General features: G+C 45.8%; 1 protein-coding gene across 1 annotated transcript; it reads left to right on the top strand.

Moving 5' to 3' along the window:
- The first annotated feature begins 9,010 nt into the window (after window positions 1-9,010).
- On the top strand, window positions 9,011-13,813 carry LOC130993907 (uncharacterized). Its single transcript, XM_057918943.1, has one exon. The coding sequence runs from the start codon at window positions 9,011-9,013 to the stop codon at window positions 13,811-13,813; it is 4,803 nt and encodes a 1,600-aa protein (XP_057774926.1).
- Window positions 13,814-19,396: the final 5,583 nt, after the last annotated feature.

A 19,396-nucleotide genomic window follows, 5' to 3' on the forward strand; every position in this document is an offset into this window, starting at 1 on the left:
TATCATTTGCTCCTAAAATATATTTAAAAAATTAAAAATATTTATTTTAAAGCCATCTCTTTCTCTCTTCCTCTCCCTCTCCTCTCTCTCTCTCTCACTCTCTCACACACGCTTCCATACTAGATTTTGCAAAAATTGTGGATCTCTCTTAAATCTTCTCTCTCGCTCATACAATCTCAAGAACTTGATCAAAATTTGGACACCTTCCCTTTTTCTTATTACAAAAAATGGTGAAATCTTTTAATGAAATAATGAAATAACGAAAATGATATCTCTACAATTTGGACACCTTCACTTTTTCTTATTACAAAAAATAGGGAAATCTTTTAATGAAATAATGAAAATGAAATCTCTACATGATGATGTTGGATGATGATTGTGATGCTTTTCTCACAAGTTCTCTTCCATAGATGTACACCAGAAGCTAGATTCTTCATTTGATATAAAATGCGATTTTATTAAAAAAGAAAGAAAAAACCGAAAACTAAAGGCCGAGCCTCATTAAAACCTTTTTACGGAAAACTCAGAGGGAAAAACCGTAAAAAGGAAAAAGAGTACCCGTCTACGAACGAAAACAAAAGAACAAGGGGGGAGAGCGAAAGGAAAAGTTTTCGGAACTCCGGCCTAACCATCGTCCCCAAATAATCCCGGCTCGCACCCCAACAAGAAAAACCGAAAAGAGGCTATTGGCCGGTGAGACGTCGTCGCCAAAAGCCAACCAGAAGAAGCTAAGCGACCGGTTAGACGCCGTCGCCGTTAGCAAAACCAAAATCAAGAACCAAACGAAAAAAAGGAAGACAACACGGCCGGTTAGAGGCCGTCGCCGTGAACTTCCCAAAACCACCAAACTCAAAGAGCAAACAAGCAAGGCAAAGACCCGGCCGGTTATACGCCGTCGTCGGTGTTACCTCACTGAACACAACACCCTGAAAAAAGAAGAAAACACAGCAAACACCTTCAAACAGAGCGGCCAAGAAGACCGCAGCCATTCTGAAGACTCCCTCCCGCTCAGCGCAGCCGCAAGACCCCTTGTCGCCCGACCACACAGGACGCCCGCCAGGTGCTCGACTAAAGGCTGGTGCAAAACCAGCAGCCATCCAACCGCAACCAACAACCAGAAACCCCTCCACAAAGCCAAGCTCAGCCTCCCAAGCCGAAGCAGCAAAGGGACCGATCGGATGGCAGAATCTCAAGACAGCGCGCAAAGCAGCGCCGCCCAACGCCCACCAACTCCACAACAAAGTGCACGCCCACGCTCCAGCAGCGTCCCCCAGGTGTTCGACAAAACACCAAACACACCGTTTGATAAGAAAGATGAAGAAGAAGAAAAATGAGTGACACAAATTTTAAAAATTACTTTTAATTTTTTTAAATAGATTTCAAAATCAAACAACAACGTTTTAGTTATAGAGGCGTTGTATCAATGCTACGTCAACTTCAATTTTGACTGAAATTCAAACTATAAAAAAATTCTAAATTGGTGTATTTTTTTAATGACTTTCAATGTTCATGGAAAAAATCAAAATTGGCTCAAAATTCGTGTATTTAGACGCTAATAACTTATTTTTTAAATTTGTTTCAGAATCAGAACGATGTCGTTTAGATTAGAGTGATACCACATCAACGTCACGTCAGATTCAATTTTGACTTAAATTCTAATTATGAGAAAATTACAATAATTTTTAAATTTGTATATTTTTAAAAATTTTCATAATTCATGAAAAAAATCAAAATATGTCCAAAGTTTATGTATTTAGGCACCAATATCCCATAAAGTTAATACCACAGCAACAATAACAAAAAACATTTAAACCAGGCCGAGTCTATGTCTTGTTAGTTATCGTTCTTAATCATAGGTTGAAAACGAATATAATGAAAAAATATGATATATCAGGTGAAGAAAAATAACCTAAACTTTTAGCTTTTTATAAAAATAACATGATTTATTAATAATGTTAGGTCCCGAAAGGTCTAGAATAGGTGTATGGGGGGAGGAAATACACCTATAGGCTATTTTTCAAAACAAACACAACCTTTTGACTATTGAAAGAGTTACGGAAAACTTTGATTCCAAAGGTTGAAGACTGATACTGAATCTCTCTTCAGTAAAGAGATATCAGTTAAGTGCAAGACTTTAACTGATAAGAGCGAGGCTTCAGTCTTAATTACAAAACAGAGGAGTGTTATGAATCTTACTGACTATCCGAAGATTTACCAGTTAGACTTATAACACTGGCAACGGAAAACTTTTTCTTTTGAAGTAGCCTTTGTGATTAACACGTTGTCCAGATTTTAGTTTCACTTTGCAATTAATCAGTTTCAGTTAACAAAGAGTTTGTGCACAGATAAAAAAGTAAGAACTGAAAGCGATAAATGACAAAGGGATTTTTACGTGGTTCGAAATCCAATTCCTACGTCCACGGTCAGTTAATTACACTGACAAACATTCTGAGCTTATGCTTACGGGTGCACAGCAAACCTTGAACTGAAAATACACTTTTCAGTACCAACACATTGAGTTGGATTTCTCAATCACTTAGCACATTGGGTACTAAGATTCTTTGGAGTCAGAACACTGGTCTGAACTCCACACAACTCAAACACTCTTTCGCTCAGTTGAAAGGAGGTTCGAAAACTACCAACTAGATTATAGAGAATAGGTTCTCTGTAATCAGTAGGGGTGAGCAAAAACCGAACCGGACCGAAAAAACCGACCGAACCGATCATTTTTGGTTCGGTTCGGTTTCGTAGAATTCTGGGTTGGTTTCGGTTCGGTTTTATAAACTCAGAACCGATTATTTTTCGATTCGGTTTCGGTTTCCTTAACTTGGGTCGGTTGGAAACCGAACCGAACCGAAAGATATATATTATATTAATATATTAAATATATAATAATATTTTTTTAAAATACATTTGAAAACCCTAGTCTAGACATAACATTCTGTCGCCCACTCACTCTCATCTCTCCCTATTTCACTCTTTGCGACGCCACCCCAAGGCTGTTCCCTTGTTCCTCTGCCTCCGGCGCTGCCGCGGCAACGGTGCTAGCAACAGCCCTCGTCCCAGTCGTGCGCTGCTCATCCCTTGCTACAGCTCCCCTGCTCCTCCGCTGCTATAGCTGCGTCCAGCAAGGCAGCGGCACAGCAAGATAGTAGGCGTTTAGGCGGCACAGCCTAGGCCTGGTTCCTCCTCGATCGTCGCCGGCGTCCAGCAAAGCAATACGTTCAAGGTGGCTCAGAGTAGTATCTTAAAATCCAAATAAGAATTTTTTATTCTTGTATAGCCCACGCCTTCCCTTACTGATATAGAAATAATAGAATCTTGCATTCCTATTTTGATTGAATGTTGGTGCCTTGCTGGTATAGTAGTAGTTTAAATCCAAATAAGAATTTGACGTGATACATTGCACTTGGAGAAATAGAAAATGTTTTGTACACTTTAACAGATTACCTATTGTGTATGAATCGGTTCGGTTTCGAAACCGACCGAAACCGATCAGTTCTAATCGGTTCGGTTTTCATCGGTTTTTATGTAATTCTCGGTCCGGTTCGGTTTGAGTAGTGTAAATGTCGGTTCGGTTTCGGTTTGGTTCAAGAGGGTCGGTTCGGTTCGGTTTTGAACCGATGCTCAACCCTAGTAATCAGTAACTTAGGCTTTGGATAAACAATATTTGTCTAAGGTTCTAAGAAAATATATGTAATCAGTAGTAGACTGATTTTGGCTTTAAGATTCTCTTCTTCGATTCAAACTTTGGAAGGCTTTGATTTGCTGAGTGGCGATTTCGGCAGCGTTTCAACTTGTGTATTTGAATCGGTGAAGATTGAAGTGATCCTCGAGCTCTATTTATAGTAGAGGTCTTGAATAGATCCGTTGGCGGAGATGGCCTTCAAGAATTTATCCGTTGGAGAGTAATTCAAATTTTATTGAGGCTTCAATCTTCGAGGTTCCTTGTTTGATGATAAACGGTCACTCAGGTACAGGAGGTAAGGCACATCTGAAAAGGTAATCACCAAAAAGAAATACTCTGCAGAGAAAGGACGATCCTCTGTATCTCTGCATTTAACGCGGCTGTACTTTGATTGCGTGGCTTCCTTTTTAATGTTGGAGTTTCAGTCCGAGGAAGAATGTCAACTGATACTTGACTTTAGTATCAGTCCGCTGATTCCACGTAGCCAGTATTAGATGAATCAGTCATAACTGATTCTTCAGTTGAGAAACTCGTTTAGTCAAATATCGATATTTGACTCTGCCTTTAATCGCGAACATCAGTCAAGTTCTTCAGTCTTCAGTCTTTAGTCCTTCGTTCTTCATTCTTCATTCCTCCGGTCTTCAATCTTCAGTCTTCAGAACACTAGCTAAACTAGAAGGTGAACTCCAACACTTGAGTTCGAAAGGTTCTAGTCTATTACAAGGAAAATCTAAGGATTTTGGTATCATCAAAATAAGGGTTAGGATATTTCATTACGTTCCCAACAAATAAATAACTACACACTAAGAAGCACAGGGATAAGAACAAAATACGAATTCGATACAATACGATATGAGGATGAAAATATGTTCATTTTTTAAAAAGTTAAGATACGAATATGTTGAAAATGTGTTTATATTTTTTACAATATTTGTATATGTTTTAATAATATTATTATAAAAATCCTATAAAATACATACATATCAAAATATTTTTACTAAATCAACAATTAAGAACTTTTAATGAAGGAATAGCTAAGATTCTTACTGCGTGTTCTCTTTGATGAAAAAGGGTAATATACAAATATTTCTCCAATTTTTCACTCTTTTCACATATTATTTTAATGAAAAATATTCACATGTTTTCCTTAATGGATTTTTTTCTTCATAAATGATGGAAATTTTTCCTCACCAACCATCTCATTTTTCCTCCAATTCATGATACTATCATCCATAGAGTATAATGTGATTTTCAATTTTTTTTTTTAATTTTCCATTTTGGTGATGCACTGAATCACCAACACCTAAACTAGAAGGTTGGTAGTAGATCGGAACCTGAAGTAAATAGACGGACGGATGTTTCTTTTACTCTTCAATGGAATAGTTCTTTACAGATACCAAAACATACATGTAAAACTTGAGAGAAAAGATCGGTCCCTTCTACTATTACAGACATGCTATTTATAAGAGATGGAGAGGAGAGGGTAAGATTGTCTTTTCCTTCATGGCACGTGCTCGGTACGTCCTTGGCGTCGTTGTCACTGGTGGTTGTCCTTGCTCCAACGGCCTTGCAGCTTTTGTATCCTTCAGAAAGTAGTTGGGAGCTCTTCGCTCGTGCCGTCATCTCTAGGTGTTGAAGCTTGCGCTGCCTTCTCCAAGGAGTGCTGGTGCTGCGCCGCCCTCTCTTAGGGTGGTGATGACTGCGCTGCTCCTTCAGGGGGTTGGGGTGACTGTGCTGCTCCTTCTAGGGGTGGAATGACTGCGCTGCTCCTTCAAGGGGTGGAATGACTGCGCTGCTCCTTCAGGGGGTGGAATGACTGCGCTGCTCTCTCAAAGGGGCACTGGGATCTCCGTTCTTTGTCCTGCACTGTTAGTTTTCCTATTTTGTGCGATAATCATTAAGGCAGTAGATACTTCATATTGGTAACATATGGAATACGGGTCGTGTGCTGCGCTGATGAGGACCTTATCCCTCATCAGCTACTCCCCCCCTTATTCTACGAAAAGAAGTAGATTTTCACGTGAATTTTTGTAGATGAAAAGTGTTTGCTTTGAGGTATGGAGGAATGGCCGATATCAGGGAAGGCAATGAGTGAGCCTGCGCAGGAGGGCTTCGTATCGCCGTCTGCGCTGACTGCCATGGTACAGGCCTTGTCCCATCGCATTTAATGTGATCTGATGTTTTTGAGTACTTTGTGACGTCCTTCCACGCTTCTACTTTTGTGAGGGTGAGATCTCGACCCTCCGTTTTCACCCACCATTCTGGGATGAAATCCCAACCTTCCATTTTCCTTTCACATTTCCCAACCCTAATGATTATTCTCCCTCCTTTCCCTCGATTCAAATTCCCCTCTTATAAATACCCCCCATCACCTTCATCTTCTTCTTCTTCTTCTCCTTCTCCGAACTTCCTTTCAGATTTTTCCGGTTTCTCCGATCTCTCGTCATCCCCAGTTTCCTTGTTAGGCTTCCCCTCCGACCATCACTTCTCCTACCAGGTTAGGTTCTCCCTTCCTTCATTATCCCCTGTGGCCTGCTCGCTTCCTCTCGTTTGTGTTGTTGCGTGTTTGTTTTCTTTTTGTTTTGTGTGTTTTTTCGTGCGTTCGCCATGGCCACCGTGGGTGCCAGACAACAGCAAATAAATTAGGCGGATGATATGACGTGCCAAGGTTGTCGTTTTCCTCGCTCCACCATCTCCACTGCCCAAATGGCGGAAGTACGGGGGTTATTACGCATTAAGCCGGATGATCGTGAACTGAAAATCCAGATGCAGCGGGAATCCGGCGATATGCCTGATGCGGACGGGCAATGGCGCCCGGACACCATCCCTATTTGGCATGCGCAGGTAAAGGCGGGTCTGCGCTTACCCCCTTCCCCTTTTCTTGTGGGGATATGTGAACGATTCGGGATCCCCTTTTTTCAGATCTCCCCTTCTTCTCTCCGTAGGGCCCATATTCTACATATCCTCTGCGCTGCTAATAACTACCCCCATAGTGTAGAGTTGTTTCACCAGACCCACATCCTAAAAAAGACCGATTGTCACTACAACTTTACTGCCAAGCCAAAGATGAACTTGACATTCCTAGGTAATCTTCATTCTAGGGATAAGAAATTTCGTGACAAGTATTTCTTTGTACAAGTGCGGAATGGGACTTGGGCGGACTGCGCAGGGACTAACGAGGTGGAGTGGCATCGGACGAAGCACTCCTCTCCCCCAAATAGAAAACCCCTAGGTAACCTAGAAATTGCCTTCATCGATCTCCTGGGCCAAGCCTTTGCTAACAAAGATTTTGATGTCCTTAAACTAGTCGCTTCTCCCTCTGTCTTGGCTGGGGCTGGCCTCTTCTCCCGTTATCCCCAAACCTCCATCGGTATATTCCAAATGTTTGTATCGTCTTTCGTGCTGAAATTTTTCATTTCCTAATCATTCTCCTTCCTGCGCAGGTATGTGGAGATCTGCTGAGCACGGTGCCATTGCTTCATTCAGTTTTCTCCCCGATCCTGCTGTTGAGGGAGACACTACCCCGCAGACTGGGTCGGCGCAGCATGTGTCCCCTGAGTCTTTCAATCCTGGGCGGCCCCGTCCGGGTTCGTCTGCTGCTGACATTCAACCTCTTCAACTCCACGACGAAGGTGATGCGAGTTCCGCTGAGGGTACTCGTAAGCGTCGCAAGACTCGACAGGTAGTCTCATCCAAGAAGAGAAAGGTCCCTGCTTCTGGTGCCGGGAGTAAGGATTCTTTCGAAGCCTTACTCGATGATGTGCCTCATCAAGCTGCGCCGGCAAGGGAGGGGTCTGACTCCGTTGTGGAGATTCCAGGCCCTCGTGCTTTGAGAGATTTGACCGGTCAGGAGTGCCGGTCCCAGATGGAATCGCAGATCGCCTCTGTCGACCTGCGCAGGTACGATGTCATGAACATGGGGGACCTGGCCTTTGACATGTGCCTGGGCGTAGAGCAGGTAAGCTATGCGTGTTCTTACTTTTATGACATTACTATTGTGCGGATATTTTATTCATGCCCTGGATTGTGATTGTGTCTGCGCAGTTGCGGGTGAAGTGCTTGTCGGCCTCCCGACATATGACCCGGGCAGCCGCTGATCTCCATGAGAAGGAGGGGGAACTCATGGCCTCTCTGGCTGATAATACTGAGTTACAGGAACAGCTGCGCTAAGCTCAGGCTGAGCTGTCCAAGATGAAGGTGGAGAAGGAGTCCCTCGAGACTGAGCTCGCTCGTGTGTCCCAGAGCAAAGAGGAAGAACTCAAGGCTCTCAAGCATGAGATGTCGGAGGAGTGCCGGGCAAAGTTGAATCAAATGAAGACAATGATTGCCGACCAAGAAAACCAAGCCTTCATGCGGGGGATACAAGAGTTTCGCCAACAATACTTCCTGACTGCGCGTGGTCAATTGTTCCTGCGCTATATGTTAGAGGATTCTCTTCAAGCTTTCCGTCGTTCCCCTGACATGCTCCTCTTGATGGGGCCTGCAATGCAGTTCTTGGTTAAGGAAGGCAGTCGGCTCGCTCTTGACCAGGTGGAAGCGACGCCTGAACAGCGCAGCAAGTTTGATTTTAAGGCAGTGCTGGATCAAGTGGATGACACCAGTCTAAATGGGCTGTTGGGCGTCGATCCTTCCGCCCCTTCGACTCCTGGTTGGTGGCTTCCTATTTTGGATAAAGCCCTCCAGCTCTTTGCTAGGGATGAGACGAAGGACGCCCTACCTGCGGCGCCGGTGATTCAATCTCCCTATCTGAATGAGCTGCGCAGCCATATGCGTTCTCCTCGAGGCAACTATCCCGGGGGGAACTTGGTCTACCCTCCTCCAACTTCCTCCTCGGTCGTGCCCGACTCTCAGGGCCAAAAGGGGTCTACCTCCCGAGCGGCGCAGGTCGGGACGGAAGTTGTGGTAACAGAGGCTGCGTAGGAGGAGGTCATGTTTTAGCTGCCGGTGGTGACGGATCTGGTGATCGAGGAGATCGCGCAGCCTGCCTTTGTTGAAGATCCCCCTGTCGAGGAGTTCATCGTGGATCCTCCTTCTTCTCCCCAACGCCTTGACTGAACAACTCCCTTCTATGTTTCTTTTGTTTGTAAAAGATTGTTCTTTTTGTAGACATTATCCCAGTTGTAAAGTTTCTCTTGAACCCATTTTATATAATCGTATGGTTTGATCTTCTTGAATGCTCTGGATGGTGTTATTTTATTTTATATAACCGTATTTCGTGTTTATCTTCATGACCTCCTACTTCTCTGTAAAAGGCTCGTTGTTAAAATCTGACTAATTATGAATATGATCAGAATTCTGTTGAGTGCTCATGTGTTGGGAAAAATGTATGTAAGCAACTATGAAGAATTTTGTTTTAAGATTTTAGCTCTCCATCTTTCTGTCATTTGTGCAGCCATTGTGTATCCCTCTTTTAAGCATCCGCTGTCCCGTTTTCTGGCCGTGTTAGACCCACCAGAGGTAGAATCACTGATCAAATGTTACGCGTTCGTTCGAGGATTAAAGCAAGGTCCCCTTTTCGACGCATTACAAATAACACCGCCTAAGGAATTCGACAACATCATGGCCATACTACCAGGATATCTGCAATTGGAGGATGCTAAGGCCGCACGAAGGGCCGAGGCCGATAAACTCCGGGTGAAGAAAGGTGATAACGGGATGCACCCCAGTGATAAACACTCTCAGAGAACACCATACAAGGGTCTACCGCCAAGAATACCAGCCATGGCAGTAGAGACCAGACCTCCTTCTCCAGGACCTGCGCAGACTGATCGACGCAACAAGGGTGGTGGTGATATACGGGAGCGCCATCCGCTGAATAGGCCTGCTGACGAAATCTTCCATCTTGTTAAAGATGAAAATTGGTTCCGAGCTCCGTGGAACTACACCCGTGGTAATCCCAAACCAGGGAAAAATGATTTGTTATGCGAGTACCATAACGTTTATGGACACACGACCGCGAATTGCGGACATCTGATGAACCAGCTGGAGATATTGGTGAGACAAGGTTTTTTGGACAGGTTCGTTGCTGGACCTCCGAAGAAAACAAACAGAGAACTGCACAACCGTAATCATAATAATCATAGACGCGACGAGAGGGAGCTGAGGAATGGCGCGGATGACAGACGCGAAGGAGAACTAAGGAATGAAATACCGGAGCGACCACCTTTCCAGAGGGAAATCCATATGATCGTCGGAGAAAATGGTACACCCACATCAAACAGAGCGAAGAAACAACTTGTCAGGGCTGTGAGAACAGGACACTTTAACTCTAAGGTCATGGCTATTACCAGCGCAGCCAGCGAACCCACCATATCCTTTGGCCCGGAAGATGCCAGATCGTTAATGTATCCCCACGATGACGCCTTAGTCTTCTCAACAGACGTGGCTGGATGCCTGGTCCACCGAGTCTTCGTGGACTCAGGCAGCGCGGTGAATATTGTGTACTGGAACTGCTGGAAGGCCCTTGGCTCGGATGTCAATGTTGAACCAACGAACGCACCACTCTATGGATTCTCGGGAGAATCAGTAGTACCAGTCGAAATGGTAGAACTGCCAGTCACCTTGGGACGATCGCAGGGTTATAAAACCAGAACAGTCAGATTCTTGATCATAGACGCTCCTAAACCCACGTACAACATCATCTTGGGGCGGCCCGCTCTAAACACCTTCAAAGCAGTGGTTTCCACATTCTACCTCAAAATGAAGTTTCCGATAGACGGTGGAAGGATCGGGGAAGTGTGGGGGGATCAAGCTACATCGAAGCAATGCCATGTACAAACTTTGACCCAGCAACAAAAGGATAACATGGGAGACGACCCCAACACTCGAAAGCAGAAACGAAAGCAAACAAAAATCCTGGGGGAACTCAATGATCAAGGAAATGAGAAGGTTGGGATAGTCACCGCGTCAAACCCCGAACGCAGAGAAATCATGGAACTTAGAGACGGGATTGATAAACAACCCCTTGTATCCACGAGTGACGCGTGCCTGCTCATCGAACTTTTTCCTGACAAGGAGGGATACACCACCAAGATTGGAGCAGAAATGACACCCGTCCTCCAAAGGGAAGTCACCGCATGCCTGCGCAGGAATGCGGATGTGTTTGCATTCAATACTTCTGACCTCAAAGGGATCGACAGAGAGCTAGCTGAACATCGTCTTAATGTGGACCCGATGGTCAAACCCGTCAAACAGAAAACAAGACACTTCGGCGCGGAGAAGGACGCCGCAATTCGGGAACAGGTCCAGACCCTCCTGGAAGCAGGACACATCACAGAAATCCAGTATCCCGAGTGGATATCTAATGCAGTCATGGTAGAGAAGAAAGCCAAAGTGTGGAGAATGTGCGTGGACTATAGAGATCTTAACGCAGCTTGTCCTAAGGATTGTTACCCACTCCCTCGGATAGATCAGCTAGTGGACGCTACTTCAGGGTGTGAACTCCTGTCCATGATGGACGCTTACCAAGGATACCATCAAGTGAAGATGCACTCGGGGGATGTCGCTAGAACTGCCTGCGGATGGGAAAGCATGCCTTTCGGCCTCAAGAATGCAGGGGCCACGTACCAGCGTATGATGGACAAGATTTTCAGGACACAGCTAAGGAGAAATATATCGGTGTATGTTGACGATATGCTGGTGCGCAGCATCAAAGCCAGTTCTCACGTGGCTGATCTGGAGGAAACCTTTTCGGTAGTCCGCAAGAATAGACTAATGCTCAACCCCGCCAAATGCACCTTTGGAGTGCAATCAGGAAAGTTCTTGGGTTACAGGGTAACACCAGAGGGAATTGAAGTTAATATTGACAAAGTCAAAGCCATCCTGAACATGACACCACCCAGGAATGTCAAAGAAATTCAAACACTCAATGGTCGGATTACCGCACTGAGTCGGTTCATCTCACGCTCAGCTGAGCGAAGTCTCCCGTTCTTCAAAGTTCTAAGGAAAGGAAGTCGATTCGAATGGAGCAGTGAGTGCCAGAGAGCTTTCGAGGACCTAAAATCCAACCTCACCAAACTACCAGTACTAACAAAGCCTTCTTCAGGAGAACCACTGTACCTATATATCTCTGCGGGAATTGAATCTCTGAGCTCAGTGCTGGTCCGAGAGGAGAACCGGCAACAAAAACCGATATACTTTGTAAGCAAGGTCATCCAAGGTGCAGAGCTACGCTATACTGAGGTTGAAAAAACCGCGTACACAATCATGATCACGGCCAGAAAGTTGAGGCCATACTTCTTATCACACAAGGTCATTGTGAGAACAATAATACCATTCAGACAAATCTTAGGGCGACCGGATCTAGCGGGGAAGATGGTGAAATGGGCCATAGAGCTCGGAGAGTACGAGGTCGAGTTTGAGCCGCGCACTACCATTAGAGCGCAGGCACTGGCGGACTTCATTCAAGAAGCAACAAGGTGGCCTATGAGGGGACCGTGGACAGCACAGGTTGATGGGTCGGTCACCAAAGAAGGGTGTGGGGTGGGAATCTACATCACCTCGCCCGAAGGGGAAGTCTACCAATTCGCTATCAAGTTTGAAGATAAGCTATCCAATAACGAAGCCGAATATGAAGCAGTGCTAAGGGCAGCCCACATACTCAGAGAACTCAGAGCCGACAATGCAGTGATTAAAACTGACTCTCAATTGGTGGTGAAACAGTTAACAGGAGGTTACGGGATAAAAGAAGAGAGAATGAAACACTACTTTGACAAAGTCCAGGAGATTGGGAAAAAGTTTGAGAAATTTGAAATACAACAAGTGCCGAGAGAAGAAAACCAACGAGCAGACCTCCTGGCCAGAGTAGCCAGTGCAGTCGAACAAACGTGGAGCGAGGACATTACCTTGGTGTTCGAACCTAAGAGAGCGGTGGTGGCGCAGGTATACAACATTGAAACCAAGGATGATTGGAGAACACCCATCATATACTATCTGAAAAATGGTAAACGAATGGAAGAGGATACTTCACGGTGTGCCAAATACGAGAATTACTGCCTCATCGACGATCAGCTCTACAAGAGGTCTTTCACACATCCATTTTTGAAATGTCTGGCCCCAGAGGAAGCACAGTTTGCTTTAAAAGAGATCCACCAAGGGTGCTGCGGTAATCACGGTGGACACAGGGATTTGACAAGGAAGATAATCAGAGCAGGATTCTACTGGCCCGGAATCAGCAAAGAATCGAAAGCCTTCGTGCAAAAATGTGAGGCTTGTCAGAAACACGCTCCCAAAATCAACATACCTGGGGAGGGAATGGGGATCATGCATGCTGCGCATCCTTTCGACAAATGGGGAATCGACATTGTGGGTAAATTACCAACTGCTCCGGGAGGCAAGTGCTTCCTCATAGTTGCCGTAGACTACTTCTCTAAGTGGATCGAGGCGGAAGCTGTCACCAAAATCGATGATAACACAGTGGAAAAGTTCATATGGAAGAACATCTGTTGTCGATATGGGGTGCCAAGGATTTTGGTTTCGGACAACGGAACCCAGTTCACAAGCAAGAAGATCGAAGATTTTTGTTCTCGGATGGACATCACACAGAAATTTGTGTCAGTAGCCCACCCTCAAGCCAACGGACAGGTAGAATTGGCAAATCGCACCATATGTGAAGGGATCAAGAAGAGACTCGAACGAAGCAGGGGACGATGGGTTGAGGAGCTAGATACAGTGTTATGGGCACTTAGAACCAGCCCGAAAACCGCAACCGGAGAGGCTCCTTTCACTTTGGTATACGGGTCGAACGTTGTGGTACCTGCTGAGGTAAGGCTGGAATCTCATCGGGTTACTACCTATGACACTGCACAGAATGAGGAACTGCGCCGACTGGACTTGGATCTGATTGAGTTACATAGAGATGAAGCACAAGTAAGAGCGGCAAAATACAAGAGCATTGTTAAGGCTGGTTACGACAAGAAAGTAAAGCTGCGCAGACTTGGGAAGGGAGACTTGGTACTCAAACGGGCAGACGCCTTGAAGCCCGTAGGGAAATTTGAAGCTAACTGGGAAGGTCCTTTTGTCATCACGAAAGTCTTGGGAGGAGGAGCTTATCACCTAGCAGACCAAGAAGGGCGGCCTCTTACCAGGCCATGGAACATAAGTAACCTCAAGAAATTTTACGTGTAAGTGCTAAGTCAGTCACTATCATGTAGACCAAACACTCTTTTTCCCACTGGGTTTTAATGAGGTTTGGGCCATGGATATCTTAATAAAATGGATTTCATGGTTTAGGGAAACATATTCTTACTTGCATGACATCTAGACACACACTCACACTGTATCTATATTTCACTAAGGACCGCGATGCGGAAGTGTACCATCTTGAGGGCCGCGCCGCGGAAGTGTACCATCTTGAGGGCCGCGATGCGGAAGTGTACCATCTTAAGGGCCGCGATGCGGAAGTGTACCATCTTAAGGGCCGCGCTGCGGAAATATACCATCTTAAGGGCCGCGTTGCGGAAGTGTACCATCTTGAGGGCCGCGCTGCGGAAGTGTACCATCTTAAGGGCCGCGATGCGGAAGTGTACCATCTTAAGGGCCGCGCTGCGAAAATATACCATCTTAAGGGCCGCGTTGCGGAAGTGTACCATCTTAAGGGCCGCGATGCGGAAGTGTACCATCTTAAGGGCCGCGCTGCGGAAATATACCATCTTAAGGGCCGCGTTGCGGAAGTGTACCATCTTGAGGGCCGCGCTGCGGAAGTGTACCATCTTAAGGGCCGCGCTGCGAAAGTGTACCATCTTAAGGGCCGCGCTGCGGAAATGTACCATCTTAAGGGCCGCGTTGCGGAAGTGTACCATCTTGAGGGAAACTATTCAAGGGAAACTATCACCAAGGATCTAAAGAAAGAAAATAACACTATTACCCAAAAAGAAATGCCAGGATATCAAGAAGACGACTACGCAGAACAAGGGAATAGTAGACGCACAAAAATGGACCTGCGTAGACCAAGGGGATAATGGACGCGCAGATGTGACTGCGCAGACCAAGGGGATAGTGGACGCGCAGATATGACTACGCAGAAAACGGGACAGCGGATGCTTAAAAGAGGGATACACAATGGCTGCACAAATGACAGAAAGATAGAGAGCTAAAATCTTAAAACAAAATTCTTCATAGTTGCTTACATACATTTTTCCCAACACATGAGCACTCAACAGAATTCTGATCATATTCATAATTAGTCAGATTTTAACAACGAGCCTTTTACAGAGAAGTAGGAGGTCATGAAGATAAACACGAAATACGATTATATAAAATAAAATAACACCATCCAGAGCATTCAAGAAGATCAAACCATACGATTATATAAAATGGGTTCAAGAGAAACTTTACAACTGGGATAATGTCTACAAAAAGAACAATCTTTTACAAACAAAAGAAACATAGAAGGGAGTTGTTCAGTCAAGGCGTTGGGGAGAAGAAGGAGGATCCACGATGAACTCCTCGACAGGGGGATCTTCAACAAAGGCAGGCGGCGCGATCTCCTCGATCACCGGATCCGTCACCACCGGCAGCTGAAACACGACCTCCTCCTGCGCAGCCTCTGTTACCACAACTTCCGTCCCGACCTGCGCCGCTCGGGAGGTAGACCCCTTTTGGCCCTGAGAGTCGGGCACGACCGAGGAGGAAGTTGGAGGAGGGTAGACCAAGTTCCCCCCGGGATAGTTGCCTCGAGGAGAACGCATATGGCTGCGCAGCTCATTCAGATAGGGAGATCGAATCACCGGCGCCGCAGGTAGGGCGTCCTTCGTCTCATCCCTAGCAAAGAGCTGGAGGGCTTTATCCAAAACAGGAAGCCACCAACCAGGAGTCGAAGGGGCGGAAGGATCGACGCCCAACAGCCCATTTAGACTGGTGTCATCCACTTGATCCAGCACTGCCTTAAAATCAAACTTGCTGCGCTGTTCAGGCGTCGCTTCCACCTGGTCAAGAGCGAGCCGACTGCCTTCCTTAACCAAGAACTGCATTGCAGGCCCCATCAAGAGGAGCATGTCAGGGGAACGACGGAAAGCTTGAAGAGAATCCTCTAACATATAGTGCAGGAACAATTGACCACGCGCAGTCAGGAAGTATTGTTGGCGAAACTCTTGTATCCCCCGCATGAAGGCTTGGTTTTCTTGGTCGGCAATCATTGTCTTCATTTGATTCAACTTTGCCCGGCACTCCTCCGACATCTCATGCTTGAGAGCCTTGAGTTCTTCCTCTTTGCTCTGGGACACACGAGCGAGCTCAGTCTCGAGGGACTCCTTCTCCACCTTCATCTTGGACAGCTCAGCCTGAGCTTGGCGCAGCTGTTCCTGTAACTCAGTATTATCAGCCAGAGAGGCCATGAGTTCCCCCTCCTTCTCATGGAGATCAGCGGCTGCCCGGGTCATATGTCGGGAGGCCGACAAGCACTTCACCCGCAACTGCGCAGACACAATCACAATCCAGGGCATGAATAAAATATCCGCACAATAGTAATATCATAAAAGCAAGAACACGCATAGCTTACCTGCTCTACGCCCAGGCACATGTCAAAGGCCAGGTCCCCCATATTCATGACATCGTACCTGCGCAGGTCGACAGAGGCGATCTGCGATTCCATCTGGGACCGGCACTCCTGACCGGTCAAATCTCTCAAAGCACGAGGGCCTGGAATCTCCACAACGGAGTCAGACCCATCCCTTGCCGACGCAGCTTGATGAGGCACATCATCGAGTAAGGCTTCGAACAAATCCTTACTCCCGGCACTAGAAGCAGGGACCTTTCTCTTCTTGGATGAGACTACCTATCGAGTCTTGCGACGCTTACGAGTACCCTCAGCGGAACTCGCATCACCTTCGTCGTGGAGTTGAAGAGGTTGAATGTCAGCAGCAGACGAACCCGGACGGGGCCGCCCAGGATTGAAAGACTCAGGGGACACATGCTGCGCCGACCCAGTCTGCGGGGTAGTGTCTCCCTCAACAGTAGGATCGGGGAGGAAACTGAATGAAGCAATGGCACCGTGCTCAGCAGATCTCCACATACCTGCGCAGGAAGGAGAATGATTAGGAAATGAAAAATTTCAGCACGAAAGACGATACAAACATTTGGAATATACCGATGGAGGTTTGGGGATAACGGGAGAAGAGGCCAGCCCCAGCCAAGACAGAGGGAGAAGCGACTAGTTTAAGGACATCAAAATCTTTGTTAGCAAAGGCTTGGCCCAGGAGATCGATGAAGGCAATTTCTAGGTTACCTAGGGGTTTTCTATTTGGGGGAGAGGAGTGCTTCGTCCGATGCCACTCCACCTCGTTAGTCCCTGCACAGTCCGCCCAAGTCCCATTCCGCACTTGTACAAAGAAATACTTGTCACGAAATTTCTTATCCCTAGAATGAAGATTACCTAGGAATGTCAAGTTCATCTTTGGCTTGGCAGTAAAGTTGTAGTGACAATCGGTCTTTTTTAGGATGTGGGTCTGGTGAAACAACTCTACACTATGGGGGTAGTTATTAGCAGCGCAGAGGATATGTAGAATATGGGCCCTACGGAGAGAAGAAGGGGAGATCTGAAAAAAGGGGATCCCGAATCGTTCACATATCCCCACAAGAAAAGGGGAAGGGGGTAAGCGCAGACCCGCCTTCACCTGTGCATGCCAAATAGGGATGGTGTCCGGGCGCCATTGCCCGTCCGCATCAGGCATATCGCCGGATTCCCGCTGCATTCGGATTTTCAGTTCACGATCATCCGACTTAATGCGTAATAACCCTCGTACTTCCGCCATTTGGGCAGTGGAGATGGTGGAACGAGGAAAACGACAACCTTGGCACGTCATATCATCCGCCTCATTTATTTGCTGTTGTCTGGCACCCACGGTGGCCATGGCGAACGCACGAAAAAACACACAAAACAAAAAGAAAACAAACACGCAACAACACAACCGAGAGGAAGCGAGCAGGCCGCAGGGGATAATGAAGGAAGGGAGAACCTAACCTGGTAGGAGAAGTGATGGTCGGAGGGGAAGCCTAACAAGGAAACTGGGGACGACGAGAGATCGGAGAAACCGGAAAAATCTGAAAGGAAGTTCGGAGAAGGAGAAGAAGAAGAAGAAGATGAAGGTGATGGGGGGGTATTTATAAGAGGGGAATTTGAATCGAGGGAAAGGAGGGAGAATAATCATTAGGGTTGGGAAATGTGAAAGGAAAATGGAAGGTTGGGATTTCATCCCAGAATGGTGGGTGAAAACGGAGGGTCGAGATCTCACCCTCACAAAAGTAGAAGCGTGGAAGGACGTCACAAAGTACTCAAAAACATCAAATCACATTAAATGCGATGGGACAAGGCCTGTACCATGGCAGTCAGCGCAGGCGGCGATACGAAGCCCTCCTGCGCAGGCTCACTCATTGTCTTCCCTGATATCGGCCATTCCTCCATACCTCAAAGCAAACACTTTTCATCTACGAAAATTCACGTGAAAATCTACTTCTTTTCGTAGAATAAGGGGGGGAGTAGCTGATGAGGGATAAGGTCCTCATCAGCGCAGCACACGACCCGTATTCCATATGTTACCAATATGAAGTATCTACTGCCTTAATGATTATCGCACAAAATAGGAAAACTAACAGTGCAGGACAAAGAACGGAGATCCCAGTGCCCCTTTGAGAGAGCAGCGCAGTCATTCCACCCCCTGAATGAGCAGCGCAGTCATTCCACCCCTTGAAGGAGCAGCGCAGTCATTCCACCCCTAGAAGGAGCAGCACAGTCACCCCAACCCCCTGAAGGAGCAGCGCAGTCATCACCACCCTAAGAGAGGGCGGCGCAGCACCAGCACTCCTTGGAGAAGGCAGCGCAAGCTTCAACACCTAGAGATGACGGCACGAGCGAATAGCTCCCAACTACTTTTTGAAGGATACAAAAGCTGCAAGGCCGTTGGAGCAAGGACAACCACCAGTGACAACGACGCCAAGGACGTACCGAGCACGTGCCATGAAGGAAAAGACAATCTTACCCTCTCCTCTCCATCTCTTATAAATAGCATGTCTGTAATAGTAGAAGGGACTGATCTTTTCTCTCAAGTTTTACATGTATGTTTTGGTATCTGTAAAGAACTATTCCATTGAAGAGTAAAAGAAACATTCGTCCGTCTATTTACTTCAGGTTCCGATCTACTACCAACCTTCTAGTTTAGGTGTTGGTGATTCAGTGCATCACCACATTTATGCCCCGATTTTCAATTTTTTTTAATCTTCCATTTATGCCCTCTTTCTACTATCTCTCTCTCCTAATTCTTGTTCTCCCACTTTTTCATTTCTCCCTTCTTCACTGACTATCGTTCTTTCTCACTTCTCCTTTCTCTCTCTCTCTTCTCACTCTCATTATATATACAGAGAAATAATTTAGTGAGAATATGATCAAATGTGATAAAAAAAAAAAAAGATAATAAATGTGAAATATTCAAATCATATAACTAAAAGTTTACTTAGAGGAACCGAAATTTACCTATATTTGAATCATACCATATTAACTTAATACGACTATTCATACATTACAAACAGTTTATTTATAAATTTATATTGAGATATTCTCATTTGTCACGGAAACTATTTTTTTCTCACTTAATCTCAACGCCATATAAATGTAATATCCCAATATATAAATTTAGGTCGGCCACCTAATTTACCAAAATGACAAACAAATTTTGCTGCCTCGACAAATGTAGAAGTTAAGGTTAGCTTAATTTATTA

Source organism: Salvia miltiorrhiza, chromosome 7, assembly GCF_028751815.1.
Source record: "Salvia miltiorrhiza cultivar Shanhuang (shh) chromosome 7, IMPLAD_Smil_shh, whole genome shotgun sequence".
NCBI lineage: Eukaryota > Viridiplantae > Streptophyta > Magnoliopsida > Lamiales > Lamiaceae > Salvia > Salvia miltiorrhiza.

What these genes read in the sequence shown, in the direction of transcription:
- LOC130993907 (XM_057918943.1), top strand. Translation starts at nt 9,011, where the DNA reads ATGTATGTAAGCAACTATGAAGAATTTTGTTTTAAGATTTTAGCTCTC.